Source organism: Marmota marmota, unplaced genomic scaffold (assembly GCF_001458135.2).
Source record: "Marmota marmota marmota unplaced genomic scaffold, marMar, whole genome shotgun sequence".
Taxonomy (NCBI): Eukaryota; Metazoa; Chordata; class Mammalia; order Rodentia; family Sciuridae; genus Marmota; species Marmota marmota.
In genome coordinates, this window is record NW_025999842.1 from 27,742,677 (window position 1) to 27,764,077 (window position 21,401).

Sequence of the window (21,401 nt, forward strand, 5' to 3'; positions counted from 1 at the left end):
CTTTACTGTTAGGTGATCTGGTAGGGATCCAGGTCCACACCTAAGTGCCTTTGGGTCTTTTTCTGGAGATTATTCACTTTCTCCAGAAAAAAATTTCTCCTGTTCCCTTACTTGCTGAGAATGTGCCTGACTGCTATTGTTTGGGAAGCTAATCTGGGAGACAAGGGGACGATTACATGGTGGGTAAGTTGTAGAGGGGATGTAAGTTCAAGTCATGTGTCTTGGGAGCCCTTACTTTGGGCTGCTTTGCCTGTTGCCTTTTGCACTGAATCCTCAGTGGGGCTTCACAATCTTCCCCTCCCCCAAATTTTTAAATTGTGGTAAAATACACGCAAGGCTTAGTATCTTAACTATTTTTACGTATACTGTTCAGTGGCATTAAATACATTCATAATGTTCTACACCTATCACCACTACCCATCTTTTTACCTTCCACAAATGAAATTCTATATCTATTCAACAAGATTCCCTGTTTTCCTCTCCTTGCAGTTCCTGTCCACCACTTTTCCTACTTTTTTTTTTTCCTTTGGTACTGGGGATTGAGCCCAGGGACATTCAACTACCGAGCCACATCCCCAGCCCATTTTTATATTTTATTTAGAGACAGGGTCTCACTGAGTTGCTTAGGGCCTCACTAGATTGCCAAGGCTGTCTTGCCTCCTGAGCCACTGGGATTACAGGCCTGTGCCACTGTGCCTGGCTTTTTTTTTTTTTTTTCAGGTACCAGGAATTGAACCCAGGGGCCCTTAACCAATGGCCTGTGCCACCACTCTCTGCCTATTTTTTATTTTGAATTAGGGTCTCAGTAAATTGCCCAAGCTATCCTTCAACTTGCAGTCCTTCTGCCTCAACCTCCTGAGTTACAGCAACCTCCTGGAATTATGCCTCACTGTACAGCCCCTTTTTCTACTTTCTGTCTCTAATTTTTGGCTGTTCCAAGTACTTCATATAAGTAGAGTCATACAATATTTGTTTGTGACTGACTTATTTTATCTAATGCAATGTCCTCAAGGTTTATCCACAATATATCCTGTAACAGAATTTCCTTCCAGGCCAGTACAGTATTGTAGGTCTGTATTCCCAGAAGATTGAAGGTTGAGACAGGAGGATAGAAAGTTCAAAGCCAGCCTCTGCAATTCAGAGAGACACTAAGCAATTTAGTGAGACTCTGTCTCACAATAAAATACAAAACAAAGAGGCAGGGGATGTGGCTCAATGGTAGGTGCTCCTGGGTTCAATGCCTGTTACCAAAAAAAGAAAAAAAGAATTTCCTTCCTTTTTTAAAAAAAATATATTTATTTTATTTATTTTTTTTTATGTGGTGCTGAGGATTGAACCCAGTGCCTCAATGCATGGGAGGCAAGCACTCAACCACTGAGCTACATACAACCCCAGCCCAGAATTTCCTTCCTTTTTAAGGCTGAATAATATATGGCCTCCCAGACTTTTGCATCATTTTTCCCCTATTTGTTGTGTATATTAGCCTTTCTATGTCCTGTATATGACACAATTAGGAATACTATATGTATTACTATACTAAGTTATATTCATGATGGAGATTTATAATTTGTTTTTAATTTGCAGCTTTTTTCAAGGAGCAAACCTCCAAAGGGCCTGTATGTTTATGGAGATGTTGGTAAGTGTTAAAATAAGTTTTGGGTGGGCCAGTTGGAAAGTTTTACAGGTTTTGTTCAGGGATAACTTTAATTTCCATCCCTTAATCCACTACCAGCAAGGAACAAGATGAGGGGGTGAAGCAAGGGAGGGAGAAGGGGGAAGAGGGCAGGTGACTCAGCTTTCACCCTTTCTTCTCTCTGAATTTGGCTATAGTTTAAGTCAGTATTAGACTATGTTAGGATGCAAAAATTATATAATGCATAAAGTGAGTAATTCTCAGGGAAGGAAATCATCTGTGGATAGTTTATTAGATAAATTAAGATCTATTACACAGTGCTGCTTGACTCAGTTTAATTCTTTTAAAAAAATAAACTGTTATTTTCTATTTAATTTCCACTCATATTTCTATTTATTCTCTAAGCCCTTAGATTAATAACTTAGTTATTATTATCTTTTGTTTTGAGGTGGGGAGTCTCATTATATTGCCCAGGCTGGCCTTGAACTCCTGGGCTCAAACTATCTTCCTGCCTCCACCTCCCAAGTGCTGAGACTATTAGTGTGTGCCAATGCACCAGGCAATTATCTTTAATTTAGTTGGTAGATACTCTTAATGCATGAGTGATAACATTTCCTTGGTCTCCTAGTACTATCCCTTGGGCACAGACTCACATTTTGATGGAAACATTCTTTTTTTTTTAATATTTATTTATTTTTTAAAAGTTTTTCGAGGACACAACATCTTTTGTTTGTATGTGGTGCTGAGGATCGAACCCGGGCTGCACACATGCCAGGCAAGCGCGCTACCACTTGAGCCACATCCCCAGCCCTGGTGGAAACATTCTGAGTGGTCACTTTCTAGATTTTCCTACTTAGTTCATGTCTTGTTCCTGAGGTCTTCCTTGACCTCATTCTTGCTGAAATTCTTTATTCCCTGGTTTCCATCTCTTTCAAATGAATCTTTTCTTGTAGCCCTAAACCTCTCCCTGGTTTCCCACATCCACTGATGTCAGGAAGGTGGCTCCCACTTCTCTTAGTTCTATTGCCTTCTAACTTGTCAGTTATTTCTTTTATTTCACATTTACCACTCAAATTTACATGGGAGGAGCTCAGTTTTGGACCTAGATTAATAAACACTCTCCAGGCTCCCCTTAGAGCCATAATATATTTGTGTTATGAGGGAATGCTGGCAGGGGTTATTTTCTTAGTAAAACATTTAGAACAAGAAAAAAAAATAGTTACAGTGAATAAATAAATAGTTACAGTGTATTAAAAATAAAACTTCTTTTTTGTCTTATTTGGATTACCTTTACACACCCATTTTGCATTTATAAAATTCAAGTTCTTAAATGTTACAGATTTAAAAAATATTAAAGGAGCTCAAATTCTATTCTGCTTTATTCTATTATGTAAGAAAGCTCTATTCTTTTTTCTTAGTTCATTGGCTAGTTGGAATTTTTGAGATTTATGTGTACTTAATTTTTTTGTGTGTGTGTGCTGGGGGTTGAACCCAGCACCTCATATATACTAGGCAAGCCCTCTACCCCAAGCTATATGCCAGGCCCTCACATGTACTTATACATTTTATTTATAACCAAATGATTAGTCAGTTTTATGTACCTATATATTTGGGTCCCTCTATCAAATCTCATTCTGTTGTTAACTCTCATTTTAGCTTCCTGAGAATATTTTACTTCCTCTACCTTCATCTTCTTGTTTCAGTCATTGTGAAAATCAACATCTTTGTTTCTCCCATTACCTTAATCACTTAATTGTAAGTGGAGATGGTTAGTAAAATAACAACTGCTTTCACTTCTGTAAAAGGACTTATTTAAAAAAATCTCATAAAAATTGTTGGATTTTATTTTGGAAAATACAGCCATATTCTAATGAATTGAAGAGTAATACAGCACAAGTAATTCATATGAATTCTTGAAAAAGTTAGAAAAGATGTAATATCATAGGGTGTTCACAAAGTAGGCTGGATGAATGGCAATGTTTGGGTAGAGGTTTAGAATATAGAGAGAAGAGAAAGTAGTTCTGAAATAGGAAGTGAGATGAACATTTTGGTGGCTAAAATCAGTTTAGAATATATACAATGTAGGTTATAAAAAAGTCAAGTTTTCATTTTAAGGGCTTTCTGGTTGAGAGAGAATAGTCTCAGAATGCCATCACAAGCTCTTATTTTTTAAATTTTGCCTTTTTTGGACTTGGGAAACAGGTACTAAACTCTAAGGAGACTTAATGGGAAAGAAGATATTTGCTTCCCAGCACCCACTTCCAACCCCTCATTCTTGTACTGGGTTTGTGCTCTGTCATGCCCACTTCACTCTACTCTCTTCTCTTAGATGGGTCCAGATGATTGAGTCAGGTGGACCCTGAATTCGGGGAACTTCTGCAGAGTTGATGTATAAATTGGAGGGATTAACATGGTTCAGTCTTGAAAAGAAATATTTTCATTAATAGAATGTTCACCCCATCTCATACTGAAGCTGAAAGTTTCTGTTGTAGAACTGAGCCGCTTCATTGTTGTTCGACAGCTTTTTTTTTTTTTTTTTTCCCATGGCTTCAGGGCTTGACTGGCAGACTACAGCAGTGATCACAGGTTAACAATTTCTCTGGTATATTAGACTAGAATCAAAGTACACTTTGGTTTTTAGTCTATTTTTTTCTCTCTTTTTGTTTAGACTTCCCTGTTTGACATTGATACTGGGCTCTCAATTTCACCAGTTGAAAGATTTTTAAGGTTAGGAGTAGGGAAGCATAGTCCTTCCGTGCCTGGAGGTGGTGATGGAAGGCACACCACTTCCTGCTACTTCTGCAGGGGGAATGGTTGTAAAAAGGGACCGCTAGGGGGTGCGCTCGAGTAGTCATTTTTGGCTTCCCGATTAAGGACTTGGATGTTTCAATTTAGTTTCAGGTTTTACAAATTAATCCCCTAGAAAGAATCTTCTGTAGAGAAAAGCCTAAGGCTTTATTTAGGATTCTGTATAGACCAAACCAAAATTGTTAAATAGGTGAAATTTAGTGTTGGTTTCCTCCCCATTCTAGATGGTCTCTTGACCATGTTCTGCCCATCTCTTGACAAATGTTATTGAGCATTTGCCTTGTGCCAGGCCGTGTGTTGCTTCTGGAATTGTAATGGCGAATAAAAGAAGGTCTAGACTTTGCTCACTTAAAGAGCTTAGAAACTGCAGGGGGCGGAGACACAGGTGAGGCAGAAGGATCACAAGTTTTGAAGGTCAACCTCAGCAATTTGGAGAGACTGCAGTTTAGTGAGATCCTATCAAACAAATAAACAAACAAACAAATAAATAAATAAAACAAAAGAAGCCTACAAACTGGTGCAATGACCTTGAAACATTTTTGAACATGACCCACAGTAAGAAATATATTTTATACATTCTGACCTACTGTATGATGAATGTATATATATACTTGTTTCTGAAAAGATTATTTCACAGAAGAAATATGATGCATTTGGATATTTTCTTTTCTATTTCACGACAAAGCAATTTTGGTGTAGTGGCAGTTTGAAAAGCCAGGGTCTAGTGACTTTAGTATCTATCACTTTATGCTGGTGTATGCATATCTCACTACTGCAGGTGTGGACACTTCTCATGGCTCTTCTTTAGGTCACAGCTTTCTCCTCTACTACACTAATGTAATTGAACTTAATTATCCCAGCCTTCTAGCAAAAAGTCTGACCCACTTCTAAACTATTTTAATCTAAACTAGTCTAAACTGCTTGCCAAATGGGTACCATTGAATTAATAGGTTAATGGGTACCATTGGATTAATAGGTTAACTCTGCAGATCATGTGCATTTTAAGGAGATCTTCTAACCGGGTTTCACTGAAAACTTTGATGTATCCATTGAACAATTACCCTAAGTCTACCTTTAATTTTCCCCTACCATCTAGATCCTGGAAATCAACATTTTACTTTTGTCTTTGAGTGACCACTCTAGGTTCCTTGTATAAGAGCAGTCATGCTATTTTCTATTTGTCATTTTGTGCCTGGTTTATTTTACTTAACAAACATTCTTCAAGATTCATCTATGTTATAGCATACATCAGAATTTTCCTTTTAAGGCTGAATGACACTCTTATTTTATGAATATACTACATTTTGCTCATTCATTTGTCCATTATTAGGATATTTTGGATTGTTTCATCTTTTGGCTATTGTGACTTATGCTATGAACATTAATGCATAAGTATTTGTTTGAATCCCATGTGCATATTGGGTTTAATATTATGAGTAACTGCCATTCTGTTTTCCACAGCAGCAACACCATCATCATTCCCTCAAGCAAGGCCCAGGATTCCCTTTTTTTTTGTACTGGAAATTGAACCCAGGGGTGCTTAGCCACTGAGCCACATCCCTAGCCCATTTTAATTTTTTAAATTTTGAAGCAGGGTCTTGCTAAGTTTCTTAGGGCCTTGCTAAGTTGCTGAGGCTGGCTTTCTGGCTTTGAATTTGAGATCTTCCTGCCTCAGCCCCCAGAGTTGCTAGGATAACAGGCAAGCACTACCATACCTGGCTAGGATTCCAATTTTTATATTTTATATAAATATTTTATATTTTCTCACCAACTTTTTATTTTTTGATAATAGTTATTCCAATGTATGTTAAATGGTATCTTGTTGATGTTTTGATTTGCTTTACATTAATGATTAGTAATGTAGGGTATCTTTTCAATGACTGTTCTTTTATATTTATCCTTTGTCAGGTGGGGAAGTCTGCTTCTTCTAGTTTGCAGAGTTTTTATCCCAAATGTGTGCTAAGTTTGTTAAATATTTTTCAAATGTTGTGATGGTAACATCAGAAAGGGTTTTCTCCTTTATTCTCTTAATATGATGAATGACACTGATTTTTAAGGTTAAGTCATTTTTTTAAGAGAGAGAGAGAGAGAGAGACAGAGACAGAGAGAGAATTTTTTAATATTTATTTTTTATTTTTCCGTGGACACAACATCTTTGTATGTGGTGCTGAGGATTGAACCCGGGCTGCACGCATGCCAGGCGAGTGCGCTACCGCTTGAGCCACATCCCCAGCCCTTAAGGTTAAGCCATTCTTACATTTCTGACATAAATCTCATTTGATAATGGTGTACTATCCTTTTTGTATATTGTTGGTCTCATGAAATGAACAGGGAAGTGTTTCTTCCTCTATTTTTGGAAGGTTTGTGTAAGATTGGCATTATTTAATTTTAACATATTTGATAGTTTTCACTAGTGAAGCCATTTGAGTCTGGAGTATTTTTTTGTGATAAAATTATTAATCATAAATTTAATTGCTTTAATAAATGTGAAGTTAATTAGATTTTCTATCTTTTATTCCAGTTTTGCCATTTTATGTCTTTAAAGAAATTTACTCCTTTATCTAAGTTGAATTTATTGACAGAAAATTATTTATAATACTTTCTTATTATGCTTAACATCTTTAGGAACTATAGTGATACTGTCTTTCATTCTTGATACTGTTAAATTTGTGTTTCAGGTCTTTTTTTCTTGGGTAGTTCAGCGAGGGTTTTGCCAATTATTTTTGATGTTTTCAAAGGATCAGGTTTTGGTTTTGTTGATTTCTCTATTGTTTTGTTTTTAGTATATTGATTTCTGCTTTTTTAAAAAATATTTTTTAGTTGTACATGGATGCAGTATCTTTATTTTGTTTATTTACTTTTATGTGGTGCTGAGGCTCAAACCTAGTGCGTCACACGCGGGAGGCAAGTGCTTTCCTGCTGACACACCCCAGCCACCAATTTCTGTTTTTTATTACTCCTTTTTTGTTTTTCTTCTCTCTACTTGTATTTGGGATTAAACCCAGAGCCTTATGCAAGCCCAGCAAGCTAGGCAAGCCTGAGCTATACCCTTAACTCCATTTTGAAACAGGAGATTGCTTAGTTGCCAGGCTGGCCTCAAAATTGTGATCCTCCTGCCTCAGCCTCCCTAATAACTGTGATACTACTTTGGGATTTATTTGCTGTCTTTTTTAACTTCCTAAGGTAGAAACTTAAATGATTGATTTAAAAATCTTATTTGCTAATATGAGCATTTATTGTATTTTATTTTGGTACCCAGGGTATTCCACCATTAGCTATAACCCTAGACCTTTTTATTTTTATTTTTATTTTTTTTTTTCAGAGAAGGTTTTGCTAAGTTGCCCAGGCTGGCCTTGAACTTTTGATCCTATCTGGGATTACAGGTGTGTGCTACTGTGCCCAGATTTCTTTTCATTTTATCGCTTTTAACTTATCTGTATGAGTGTCTTATAGAGATTATATAAATAATTTTTTTTTGCCCATCAATGTTAGCCTTTTTATTGAATTATTTGGCCCACTTGAACTTATCAGCATAGTAGAATTTAAGGCTACCTTCTTCCATTTGTATGTTTTTTCTACCTTTTTTGTTCTCAGTTTAATTTTTTAAAAAAATTTTCTGCGTTACTTACATGATTTGCTTGTTTTTTATATCTTTATTATTCATATTTTTATTGCTTGATTCTTTTGTTGGTTTCTGTAAAGTTTAAAATATGCACTTTAATTATATTGTATCCTTTCTCCAAGTTATGCTATCTAGAGCTTTATAACAGTATTCTTTTATTTCTCTCACCAATTAAATAACATTTATGCTATTATCATAGACTATACTTCTATGTGGATTACTAAATCTATAATACATTGTTAATGTTATTTAAATAGCTAATTACTGTCTAAAGAAATGTAAAAATGATAAAACAAATATTTACCCATGTATTTATCATTTCTTGCATTCTTCATTTCTTTGTAGTGCTTACTTTCCATCTGGTATCACTTTTTCTTCAGCCTAAAGAATACTTTGTCTCATTTTTTATTATATACTTGATATTGTAAATATTAACTTGATGAGGATGTGGATTTAGTTTTCTTCTTTAATGTGTGTTAGATTTTAGAGGGTTACTTATATGCCAGTTTGATTTGTTCAAATTCATTCCCTTTCTTCATTCTCTTTCTGTCTTTTTTTCCCTTAGTGTTGATTATATTCTTTTTTTGGGGGGCAGTACTGGGGATTGAACTCAGGGGCACTCAGCCACTGAGCCACATCCCCAGCCCTATTTTGTATTTTATTTAGAGACAAGGTCTCACTGAGTTGCTTAGCGCCTCATTTTTGCTGAGGCTGGCTTTGAATTCATGATCCTCCTGCCTCAGTTTCCCCAGCTCCTGAGATTATAGGTATGATTTTGATGTTGTAGGAAAGATGTCTTCTGGTATTTTATAGATTGCTTTCTTTCTTTTTAAGTTTTTTTTAGTTGTCAATGGACCTTTTTTTTTTAATATGTGGTGCTGAGAAACCCAACATGTACTAGGCAAGTGCTCTACCACTGAGCCAAACCCCAGCCCTAGATTGCTTTCTTGAAAGGAAGAAAAACAACTCTCATTCTCAGAATCTATACTAATCCCCTAATGAATGCTGAGTTAAAAGAGTCACATGCCCACAATTGTGCCATCCATACAGTGCAAAGGGTGATGGGTATTTCAGTGGATCCACCCTGTGATTGACACTGTCACCAAAGGGGCAGTCTCAGAAAGAATCGATTTAGAACAGACAGGGAGAGGGGGAAAAAAGGGACAAGAAAAGAACATAAAGTCCATTGTAGTTTCTAAGATAAGATAATATATATATATGTATATATATACACATATATATGCATATATATTATATATATTAAATATATAAATGTAATAAGGTCTATATAAATAAAGATATCTGCATCTTTATATATATTAAAATCTCAGGTTCTACAGAGTGGTAGGTTTTGTTAATTTTGTTCACTATCATAAAGCACTTAAAACAGTATCTTACACATTACAGGCATTCAGTAAAAGTATATTGATTAAATGAATAAAAGAACACTAATTTTACTTATGGTGATTTTTGAAATTCAAGAGGTCAAAATTCATGTAGCCTAGTCAATCAATCTCTCCCTTTATGACTTTTTCCCCTTTTTGGGGAGTGGGTGGTGGTTCTGAGGTTTGAACCCAGGGCCTTTTGTTTGCTAAGTATGTGTTCTATCACTGAGCTACATTCCTAGCTCCCTCTAATTTCTTCTTTTGCTTTTATCTCCAGAAACTTTACATAATGGCCTTATTGTATATAAAGCCCGTTGTTTTAAAAAGCACAAATGTTAAGTTCAAATGTATATATTATTCACACTTTTGGCTAGATAATTCATAAATATTTTTCTGGATCTAGAAGTATTCTATGCTGAATGCAGCAGAACTTGAAAGTTATTACTCCTTGGTAAATGTAATGATTAAAAATCTGCTGCCATTCTTTCCATTAAGAGATGCTGTATTGAATATTTTCGCAAAAAATTACTTTTCAATCTAAGTGGCCTCTTTACTAAAAATTCATTTGGGAATTGTATTTTCATATAAAAAAAATATTCTGGCACTGAGATGGCATGTGCTGAGAATCATCTTGTGGAACAGAGGAAACACCCAAAGGATGAGAGTCAGATCTTCTTCCTTCCTGAGCTGTTTTTGATTTTTTGGTAATTGCAGCTCCTAATAGGAGAGCCTGGGTACTGTGGGGTACAGGAAGCAGGTAGGATGAGACATAGAGCTAGCACATTTTGACCTGGCCTTCTGAGGGGTGCTAGAATATGAATTTGGACACTGCCACTGTCCCCAGAGCACTGGGTTTTCTGTGAGGGAATAAGGCTTTTTGTGCATGCTTGTGTTCACAAGTGCTCAGACTGATGACTATTCTATTTCTAATACAATTGTAGTGATGAAAAGTTTCAGTGTTGAAAATGAGATAATTTAATTATAAGGATTGACTATCGGAATTTCTTAAGTAGGCCTCATTTTGAAATTCCCAGTTTTTTAAAGAGGGAAGTATTGTAATTGACTATTCTTTAGCTCTAATCTATCTCTGTTATTTATTTTCAATATTTGTGTTGGGTACTGATCTTTCTTTTTCACCTTTCTCCTCTTAATTTTTCTTTTTTTTTGTTTCTGAATTTTCCCCCAGTGTCTGGAAAAGTTCCTTATACATAGTAATAATACAATAATTAATTAATTATTTTATTTGTACTAATGTCTTTTGAAAGAGAAGACTGAAGATTAATCTGTTAATCTTGCCAGGTTATGAACATAGTTCTCTAGGGAAAATTGCCCCTGAAGTGTTGACTAAATGTTATATTTCCTAAAAGCAAGATTATAATTGAAAAAAGTATTATCTACATTTTTTCCCTTGGCTAGTTTAGCATATAAAGTGAACAGCCCCCTCTATAAAAGTAACACAGTCTTCAGCTTTCCAGTAGGAGTGTGGCTTCATTATCTCAAACCTAATGAACAATCATTACAGCAATCAGCACATACTGTTTTAATAGTATTCTTTAAAAAGATTTTTTTTTTTTTTATTTTGAAGGTACAGGAAAAACAATGGTGATGGACATGTTTTATGCTTATGTGGAAATGAAGAGGAAAAAACGGGTCCATTTTCATGGTTTCATGTTAGATGTGCACAAAAGTAAGTCAAGCCGAGTGATTTTTCAGTGGGCATACTCTAACAATAGTTTTCTTAAGTGAATAACACTCTTAAAAAATTAGATATTTGCCTGAAGCAAGGTTTTATTTGGTTTCATTTTTTTTGTGTGTGCTATATTGAAACAGTACTGAATCTGGAGTTGGCTTTTTAAAAAAAATATTAAATTTTTTTTCTAGTTAGTTATACATGATAGTAGACTATATTTTGACATATTATACATATATGGAGTATAACTTCTCATTCTTCTGGTTGTACATCAAGTAGAATTACATTGGACATGTAATCATATAGGCACGTAGGATAGTAATGTGCGATTCATTCTACTATCTTTCCTACTCCCATTCCCTCTCTCTCTTCCCTTCATTCCCCTTTAACTAATCCAAAGTACTTCTATTCTACTCTAACTGCCCCCTCCTTATTGGAATTAGCATCTGCATATCAGAGAAAACATTTAGCCTTTGGTTTTTTGGAATTGGCTTATTTCACTTAGCATGATATTTATTCTTCAGCTCCATCCATTTACTGGCAAATGGCATATTTCATTCTTCTTTAAGCCTGAGTGGAGTTGGTTCTTAAAGTGAATTCAGTATTTTCCAGTTAGAGAACAAAGGTTAATAAATGAAGATCAGACATTTTCTGTTTCTACTAAACATTGATTAAAAAAATGTTTCAACACACCTGTTTCAAGAAGTTATTATTATTATTACTATTTTGATGAGTTCCTTTACTCTGTGTTATCTCAGCAAGAGGCATTCAGTTTGTATTTTTAGAACCCAGGGCCTCACACGTGCTAGGCGAGTGCTCTACTGCTGAGCCACAACCCCAGCCCTCTCTAATTCTTTTAGCACTTAGTATGGTGCGATTAATGAAGTGGGACTCATGTTAGTGCCTTAGGTCAGAGACAAGGGAGTATTCTGATTAGATTTGCTAGATATAACTTATACTCCTTGGGTAGGATCACAGCCTCCATCACTGAAATCCTCAGGATTGAGATCAATTTGTTGATCCATTTGGTTACCTATCATTTTGTCATCTCTGAATGATTAAAGAATGGAGATGGAATGACCTTGAAATTTTCTTACTACTTTAAGGCTATAATAATCTTTCAACAATTTATTTTGGGGTGGAGAAAATGCAACCAATTTTTTTTTAAAGAAAATATATATTAATATGTGTATATGTATATATAAGTTGTAGGTGGACATAATACCTTTATTTATTTATTTATTTATTTATTTATTTTTATGTGGTGCTGAGGATTGAACCCAGTGCCTCAGATGTCCTAGGCAAGCGCTCTACCACTGAGCCACAAACTAAGCCCCAATGCAACCAATCTTAATAATCAAATTTGATCTGCCAGACATGGTGGTGCATGTCTATAATCCCAGTGACTTGGAAGGCTGAGGCAAGAGGGGACTGTAAGTTGGAGGCTAGCCTGGGCAATTTAGGAAAATCCTGTCTCAAAATAAAAAATGAAAAGTGCAGGGAATTTAGCTTAGTCATAAAGCATCCCTAGTACCACCAAAAAAAATTTGATTTATGTTTTTTAAATTTAATTTATTCCACATTAAAGTTTCATAGCCAGGCACAGTGGTGCACGCCTATAATCCCAGCAGCCTCAGCAACAGCGAGGCTCTAAGCAACTTAGTGAGACCCTGTCTCTAAGTAAAATACAAAATAGAGCTAGGGATGTGATGTGGCTCAGTGGCCAAGTGCCCCTAAATGCAATCCTCGGTACCCCCAAATAGTTTTATCTAGTGATTTAAAAATGTGATAATTGTTCACAGTGTACTATTAATGTAATATTTGGTCTGTATTTTATTTTATCCATTTAAGGAATACACCGCCTTAAAAAGAATTTGCCAAAAAGGAAACCAGGATTCATGACTAAATCGTATGACCCAATCGCTCCCATAGCTGAAGAAATCAGTCATGAAGCCTGTCTCTTGTGTTTTGATGAATTTCAGGTAAAGTAGAAATTTTTCATAAATGGAGAATGGTACATATTCTCTTTTCTGTCTTATTTGGGGGTTTTACTGTCTTATTTGGGGGTTGGTACACCATGGTCCACACAGGACAAGTCTGACTTATTTGCTTCACTTGCTTCTCTATGGCATCTGCTTCTCTGTAGCCCATGAGAAAAGATTCATTCTTATCCCGCCCCACTCCCTCTCCCACCTTCTCTTTTCCTCTCTTCCTTTTTCTTTCTACCTGCACGTGCACATCTACTTTTTTTTTCAGTTCTAGGGATTGATCCCAGGGCCTCATGCATGCTAGGGAAGTGCTGCTCTACCACTGAGCTACATCCTAAACCCCTAATTTTTAATTTTAAATTAATTTATTTAAAAAGTATTTTGAGCCTGATTTGATGGCACATGCCTGTAATCCTAGTGGCTCTGGAGGCTGAAGTAGGAGGATCTCAAGTTCAAAGCCAGTCTCAGCAATGTAAAAACCCTGTCTCTAAATAAAGAATAAAAAGTGTTGGGGATGTGGCTCAGTAGTAGAGTGTCTCTGGGTTCAATCCCGGGTACCAACAAAAAAATATACCCAATTTTACTAAAATGATTCATGGTTTTAAATGTGTTTCTGCATTTTTATTTCACTGAATTCTATAAACTAGTTATTATTTTCCCTACATAGAGGTGAGGAATCTAAAGGCACTGGAATTTCCTAGGTCTCATGAAAGCATCATTAACTTTAACTAAAACCATGAGAATTTCAAAATATTCAGAGAAATGATTTGCATGTTTCTATGGCATGAAGGACTTTGAAAGGCAAGACTAAGGAGTTAGGGAACTATAAAACTTTGGATATGCAAAAGCCCATGATCCTGAAGAAGATAGAGAACAAGCAGGGCCACTTTACCCATTAGGTACCATGATTCTTTTAGGAACTAATGAAAGTTGATTTGATTTATTTTAAAATTTGAAGAAATAAGTGAATATGCAGTAATGAGCCAGGCTTTGTGTGTCTATATCTGTATTCTATTTGTTTTTATACTAACATAAATTATATATACACTTATATTTTTATTGAGGAAGGAGCTCATGAAGGTAAAAGTTCCTAGAGTTTCCCTAAAGTCATAATGCCTCCCTGATAATGAAGTCCTAACAAAAACTTACCCTTGCCCTGGGTGTTCTCCAGTGCGTTCAGATTTCAAAAGGGTGATTTATTTCTGGGACAAAGGAATCAAAAGTAACTATCAGGATAGTAATGTTCCAAATGGGCCCAGTTTTCCATAGCAGTACAGGTAAGATAAAGGGTTTTTCAATTACATATTAAGTATGAGGGAGATCCATGGGAGACAGGCCCTTAAAATGTTGCTTGCTAGCAGAGAGAAAGCAGAGGTTATGGAGGTGTCTGTTTTGCCTATGCCATCCAGACTTGGCTTGATATTCTTTCACTTGTTTACTCTTTCATCCAGGTTACCTTAAAGAACCTTATTCCATATCACCAGACTCTGTCTGTCCCATAGCTAAATGGACTAGGCCTGGACATCTGATCTATTCATTGTCCATAAGCTTGTCAGCAACCTTGGACTTCTGTCGTGTGGCCTGGGGAATGGTCCAGTTATATCTTCTTTTTCATAAATTTGAGCTAATTGGCACATAGGGAAGTTCCTGTTTAGTAATGAGACAGGAACAAAGAGACATAGAAAGAAACTGAATCACATTAAGGGAAGGAGACTAGTGCTGCCTGGACAGCTGCAGAGCTCTCCAGAGCATCTCCAATCCTAACCCTGTCCTCTGCTCTAGTTCCCATGAGGTGCCATTAGTGCTGTCCCCACCTGGGAGCCTCTTATGCCTTTAGCTGGTTCTCATGTGCCTATTTCTTGCAAACAGAATTTTGATGAGAACTGAATTCTTCACTTGTATTTTGCTCCTATTTCTATGTCACAGGGATTTCCCTCTGATCTGTAAAAGATAGTATAAACATTGGTAAGAAGTATTGTGAGGAAATGTCATCTTCCTTAATATAAAATCTGTTGCATCAGGAGAACTAAAGCCCAAGTCAGATCTTAAGGGAAAGAGGCTAGTGCTGCCTTGACAACTGCGGACTCTGCAGAGCTCCCCATATTTTTCTTTCTTTCTTTTCTTTTTTTTTTTTGTACCAGAATTGAATTCAGGGGCATTCAACCACTGAGCCACATCCCCAGCCCTATTTTGTATTCTCTTTAGAGACAGGGTCTCACTGAGTTGCTTAGTACCTTGCTTTTGCTGAGGCTGGCTTTGAGCTCACGATCCTCCTACCTCAGCCTCCTGAGCTGCTGGGATTACAGGCATGTCTACTGCACCCGGCAAAGCTCCCTCTATTTCTGATGCAACAGATTTTATATTAATAAGGGTGACATTTCCTTACCATACTTCTTACCAATGTTTATACTATCTTTTACAGAATATAGGGAAATCTCTGTGAACTAAGCCCAAGAATAGCAAAGATGAGGCACGCTTTTGGCTGCAAGTTAACAGAACAGGCAAGGGCTTATACTCGGAAGGGCTTATACTCTAAGCGGGGAATATGTTAGTGTCATTTCTCTAGCTCAAATGCTATTTTTTTCTCTGACCTTATCTTCCATATGTTCAGCCCTACTCATTGCTCCCTATTGTTCCCAGTCCTATTTTCTTCATAGGTGGGAACCACAGTTAATAGTTGGATGTTATATCAAACACTTTTTTCCCAGAAGGGCTGGAGACAAAATATGCAGAGATAACAAAACAAGACTAAATACAAATTGATTCCTTCTATTCAATCCCCAATTTAGTGTAGCATTCTAGTGCGTTAGAATTGACCACATGGGAGATCCTCCCTTGAGCACGATTGACCTTGATATCCTAGAATGAAAAATGCTGATAGCTTGGTTTTTTTGTTTTTTTAATCTCCTATATAATTCCAAACTTGAATTTTGTATGCCTGGCCATGGCTGTGATGCTAGAAGCTTGACCTTGTGTTCTTCTCCCTGTTGTTTCAGGGAAAAATCTAGCTTGGGGTAACTCCTGGTTCTTCAGGGTGCAAGGTGCATATTCAGTGTGCCATAACAATAGCAAATAAGTTAAAAGATTTATTACTTCTATATCCTGGTCAGAGAGGGTACCATGAAGAACCAAGAGGTGGGGGAGGAGGGGGCAAGTGAGAGTGAACATGGCAACTAGAAGTATATAGGGGAGTGAAATGGGGGTTGTTTTTAAGTTTGAGAGCAAAAGTCTGAATGGTCATATAAAGCAAGGAGTTGGGTTTGGGAAACCCACTCTTTTTTTTTGGGCGCGGGGAGATATGGAGTCTTCCTATGCTGCCCAGGCTGGTCCTGAACTATTGGGCTCAAGTAATCCTCCCTCCTCAACCTCCCATATAGCTGGGACTACAGGTCCCGCCCATGCTCAGCTTAGCCCAGTTTTCTAGATAGGAGAAATACTTGCAGTGAACCTCTGGCCACCGGCTTGAGCTGTTTGTGTGTGGTATTCTAATGCCCAGCCAGCAACCTTTGTTTTATCCCGTTATACTCCCACATAGCTGGTAAGAATAGCTACATCACTTCTTCACATCTTTGCTTAGTTATCTTCTTCTTAATGAGACCTATTTTTTTTTTTTTTTTTTTGGTACAGGGATTGAACCCAGGAGTGCTTAACTACTGAGCCATATCCTGACTCTTTTTATATTTTACTTAGAGATAGGGTCTCATTAAGTTGCTTAGGGCCAGCCAGGCACAGTGGCGCATACCTGTAATCCCAGTGGCTCAGGAGGCTGAAGCAGGAGGATCATGAGTTGAAAGCCAGCCTCAGCAAAAGTAAGGCTCTAAACAACTCAGTGAGATTCTGTCTCTAAATAGAATACAAAATGGGGTTGGGGATGTGGCTCAGTGGTTGAGTGACCCTGAGTTTAATCTCCAATACCTCCACCAAAAAAATTGCTTAGGGCCTTGTTAAATTGCTGAGGCTGTCTTTGAACTTGCAATCTTCTGTCTCAGCCTCCTGAGCCACTGGGATTACAGGTGTAGGCCAAGGCACCTGAATAATAAAGCTTATGCTAAAACCCTATTTAAAATTGAAGTTTGTGCCAAGTGCAGTGGTGCACGCCCTTATCCCAGGTATTCAGGAGACTGAGGCAAGAGGATCGCCAAGTTCAAGGTGAGCCTGAGCAGCTTAGCAAGACCCATGTCTCAAAATAAAATATAAAAAGGGCTGGGGATGTAGTGCAGTGGTAGAGCCCCTTTACCCACCTCTGCACTTCTGAAGCTCCTTACCCTCCTTTTCTCCCATGACACTTATCACCTTCTAACACATAATTTGCTTATTATGTTTATTGTTTATCTCTATTCTTCTACAGAGTAGAAACTTGAATGTATGGATCTTTATTTTATTAACTGATGTATCTTAAGTGTCTAGAATAGTACCTGTGAATGAAGGAATAGATTCTAATAAATGAATCCTAGGACCAAATAATAACTATTGAAGTAATAGCCTTATGTGAGTTAATTAATATTAAGTCCCATTCCCCTTGCATATTATAGTGTTTATCAAGCAAAATCAGCATTTACAGAACCCAAGATATGCTACAAATTTAACCTACATTTTTCCTGTCAACATTCTGAATTATCTGAACATTTTTATCTAACATAGTAGATAAAAAATGATAATTCATTGTTTTAATTTATATTCATTTAGGTAGTTTAATAACTAGTTAAATTAATCTTTCATGAACTGTTTGAGGTATTTCCCATTTATTTATTGGAATGTACATTTCATCTATTACGTATATTCTCTCTATTTTTTTTAATGTGTGTGGTGCTGGAGAGATTGAACCCAGGACCTCATGCATGCCAGGTACATGCTCTACTACTGAGCTACACCCCAACCCCTATTATTCTATGTATATTCTATACATATTCTATAATATATATATATTCAATAATGTATTCTAAATATTAGCTAGTGTTTAGTGAGTGCTTTCTATGTGCCTACTAATTACTGTCCTGTGCTATGTGTTATTTCATTACAGCTAACATTCTATACAACTGGACATAATTAATATAAAATTTTATCAGCATACATACTATATAGGTAATGATAATAGGTAATAGTTAATATTTCTTGAAAGTTTAATATGTGTCTGATTACAATTTTATAAGGTAGGTATTATTATTGCTTTCATTATTTTGATGAGGAAATGAAATTGAGGGTTCGAGAGGTTAATTTGACCATGGTCACATACCTGGTAACCAATTGTTTAAATCCAGCATTAGTACTCTTACTAGTATTAGTTATATTTTTCCTTTGTATTAAAAAATCTTAGATTATGTCTTTAAATATATAGACTGAGTGGGATTTTGGTAGATTTTCTAATGATAGAACCTAAAAATTATCCTTAAGCCTATTAAACCTAGTACAATACTTGCTGATATATTAGAAAAGATTTTTTAGGTGCTTTATTCTTGTCAACAGTATGTCTATAATCACCATTTTACATTTAAAATGGAATCATATTAGTGGTCTTGATTTTTAGCCAATTATTATTAGCCTTATGTGAGTTAATTAATATAATACTTATTTTACTAGGGAGAGGAATGAGAATTACTGCAGCTTAAAAACAAGGATATATATCCTTGTGCTCTTTAATTTAAGGAATTTTTAAGATCATGTTTTGGTTTGCATTTGGATTGCATTTGCTGAATGTATTCTTCATTAGTTTCATCGTCTTTGCTAAGTGTGGTGTTTCAGTTTTGCCTGTGGTATGACATGCACTATTCTTCGGTTGAGAAATGTGTCTACAGAGTTGTTTTTTATGTGTTTTAGTTGCAGAAATAAACTAATAGCTTGTGCTCAAAGTTTTCTTTAGGATCTTTATTATGTCCTCTTTGACTATTTATGTTACTTGTTAAACCATTTATAATTTCGAAGGTATCAGAATATTGAGGGAAACTGATTTTTTTTTTTAAATTATGTCTTTGTGTTTCTTTTTAGGAAAACCGAATAGATGTTTTACTAATATGGTCCAAAAAAATTCTGATGAGAAGAATACATGCAAAATTCTCCTCTATAAGCTATCAATATCATTTAAAAAATAGTTTTAACTATTTTATAAAGCAGGAAAGCTATTAAAAACTGCTAATAAAAATAGTGCTTATTTTTGTGCTAATACTAATTACTGATAATGCATGCTTATGTTTGTCACTCATTACATGGCACTGTACCAATCAGTGGATGACTGAGACTCAAGCACTTACACATGTAAATTAAGCATTAGTTTTTTTTTTTTTTTTCTTTTTTACTTAAGTGAGTCATAATGGAAAGCAACTCTAGGTCATAAAAAAATCTCTTCTCTTTAATGCTAATGAAATGTCTCCACTCTCTATTAGCAGACTACCCTTATTGGTAATCTGTAGCCTTCTCTTTTGTTCCTGGTGGTAATGAAATGCTGGGTGCTGAAAATGCCAGCTCTCCAAGAATGTGGGGCCAATTGTCTTCTGTTCACTTATACTGTAAAATTACTGTTCCCCAGCAAAGCTGAACAAGTGCAGGGACAGATCAAAAGAGTATACATTGGCACTCAGCTACACCAAGTGACTCCTGCCTTATTAATTAGTCATAGCTTCTCCAAGTTTATTTACTCAGACAGGGCAAAGACATCCAGCAATATAAAAACAACAAAGTATAACTTGATCACAGCTTTCTACTATTTGCTTTTTTCAATTTTCAGCTTAAACCTTTGCACTGTGTTATAAGCTAAATGTCCTTTCACTTTTCTGAATCTTGGGGCACAAAGACTCCTTTTAATTTTTTTCTAAAACTGCGGTGTAGTTAAATGACTGTTTTTATTCTCTAAAATTGAGTAACCATCAATTGATTTTTTTTTTAAATGAATGTACTGGGAATCCAATTTTAAAAGTGCAGTTGCTACTAAAATTTGCAAGCTTGTTCTCTCCTCTCATCAGCAATGCCACTGGTGTTTAAGCATTTGAAAAGAACCTTCTCTGTGTTTTTGAGGGAGCAAAATTTGACAATGATCCTAAGCTCCAAATTAAATAATATCAGTCCCATTTTCCTTTTTGTTTAAATCACTTTTTTGAAGTTCCTGAAGTCTTTTAAATTTAAGAACTCTTCAGTATTTTAGTAATATGTTTTCACTATATAGCCTGAGACAGAATTTTTTAAAATATTTTCTTTAGTTGTTGATAGACCTTTATTTTATTTATTTATATGCGGTGCTGAGAATTGAACCCAATGCCTCACGTATGCCAGGCAAGTGTGCTACTGCTGAGCCCCAGCCCCAGCCCCAGCCCCAGCCCCAGAAAAAATTTTTTGTGCATCTCACAGTCATGGTTTTGTTTGGTTTAGTTCAGGTGGGAAAGAAATTACTAAACTTTTGAATAAGTTATCAACAATAAAGAGAAAGGTAATGTAGACCTGTACAACCCAGGTTGATACTAGTTGTGTTGCAACTGTTTAGTTGGTAACTTTTAGTATTTAGTTGATCAAATTGAAAGAATTCCACTAGCTTCTATGTCCCCTAACAGGGTTTTAAAATAGTATTGTAATATATTTAGTGAGTATATATAAAGCAAGTTTTATTGAGACTATTGAATAATAATGTGCTATTAAAGAAAGATCAAAACATTTTTACACTGAGGATCTAAAACACAAGTTATATACTTAGGGGAAGTTGCAGTGATTAATATTTGCCTTCATTATACATTTGTTTTTAAATTCATCTTTCCTTTTTAATTGTTATATGTCTTTGTGAATTTTAAAAGCCGTTTAAAAAAGTTATCATTAAGCTAACTTTTTAATTGTGAATTTAAAAAATAATTTTAGAAAAAAACAGTAGTTATATTTCTTTGTAACCTAGCTTAGATAGGATAGTTTTATCTGCATTATACATTTCTAGTTTTGTCAGGAGTCATATTTTTAAAGCACTGTATTAACCGTTTTCTAGAAAGGGCTTTTTTTGGTAGAAGGAATATTTGTGTTTGCGAAGGTTAGCAGAGGCTGGCTGTGCTGGAAGTGACTGCAGTGCCTTTTGATTATTCATGGACAGTAATAGAAGGCACTTAAAAAGAACAATGAAATTGCTTATTTTTGTGATGGGCCATCTGTTGAATTGTTTTGTGCAACAATTGCACAATAGTATCTATGTCATATCATTCTATTTTCAACAGCAGTTGATTATGTCTCACTGGCTACTTGTCCTTATTTCTAAAGTCACATGACCATTTAAAGTCACCTTTCCAGGGACCTTTGCCAGAAAGGTATTAGA

At 35.8% G+C, this 21,401-nt stretch overlaps 1 protein-coding gene across 3 annotated transcripts in view; it reads left to right on the plus strand.

Moving 5' to 3' along the window:
- Nucleotides 1–21,401, plus strand: part of Afg1l (AFG1 like ATPase) — a 198,995-nt gene that overhangs the window by 65,659 nt on the left and 111,935 nt on the right. For all 3 annotated transcript variants that reach the window (XM_048784887.1, XM_015499929.2, XM_048784924.1), the window contains 3 exons: nucleotides 1,585–1,636; nucleotides 11,034–11,135; nucleotides 12,990–13,120. In XM_048784887.1, coding sequence (XP_048640844.1) covers nucleotides 1,585–1,636; nucleotides 11,034–11,135; nucleotides 12,990–13,120 — 285 coding nt within the window. The remainder of the gene's footprint in view (nucleotides 1–1,584; nucleotides 1,637–11,033; nucleotides 11,136–12,989; nucleotides 13,121–21,401) is intronic.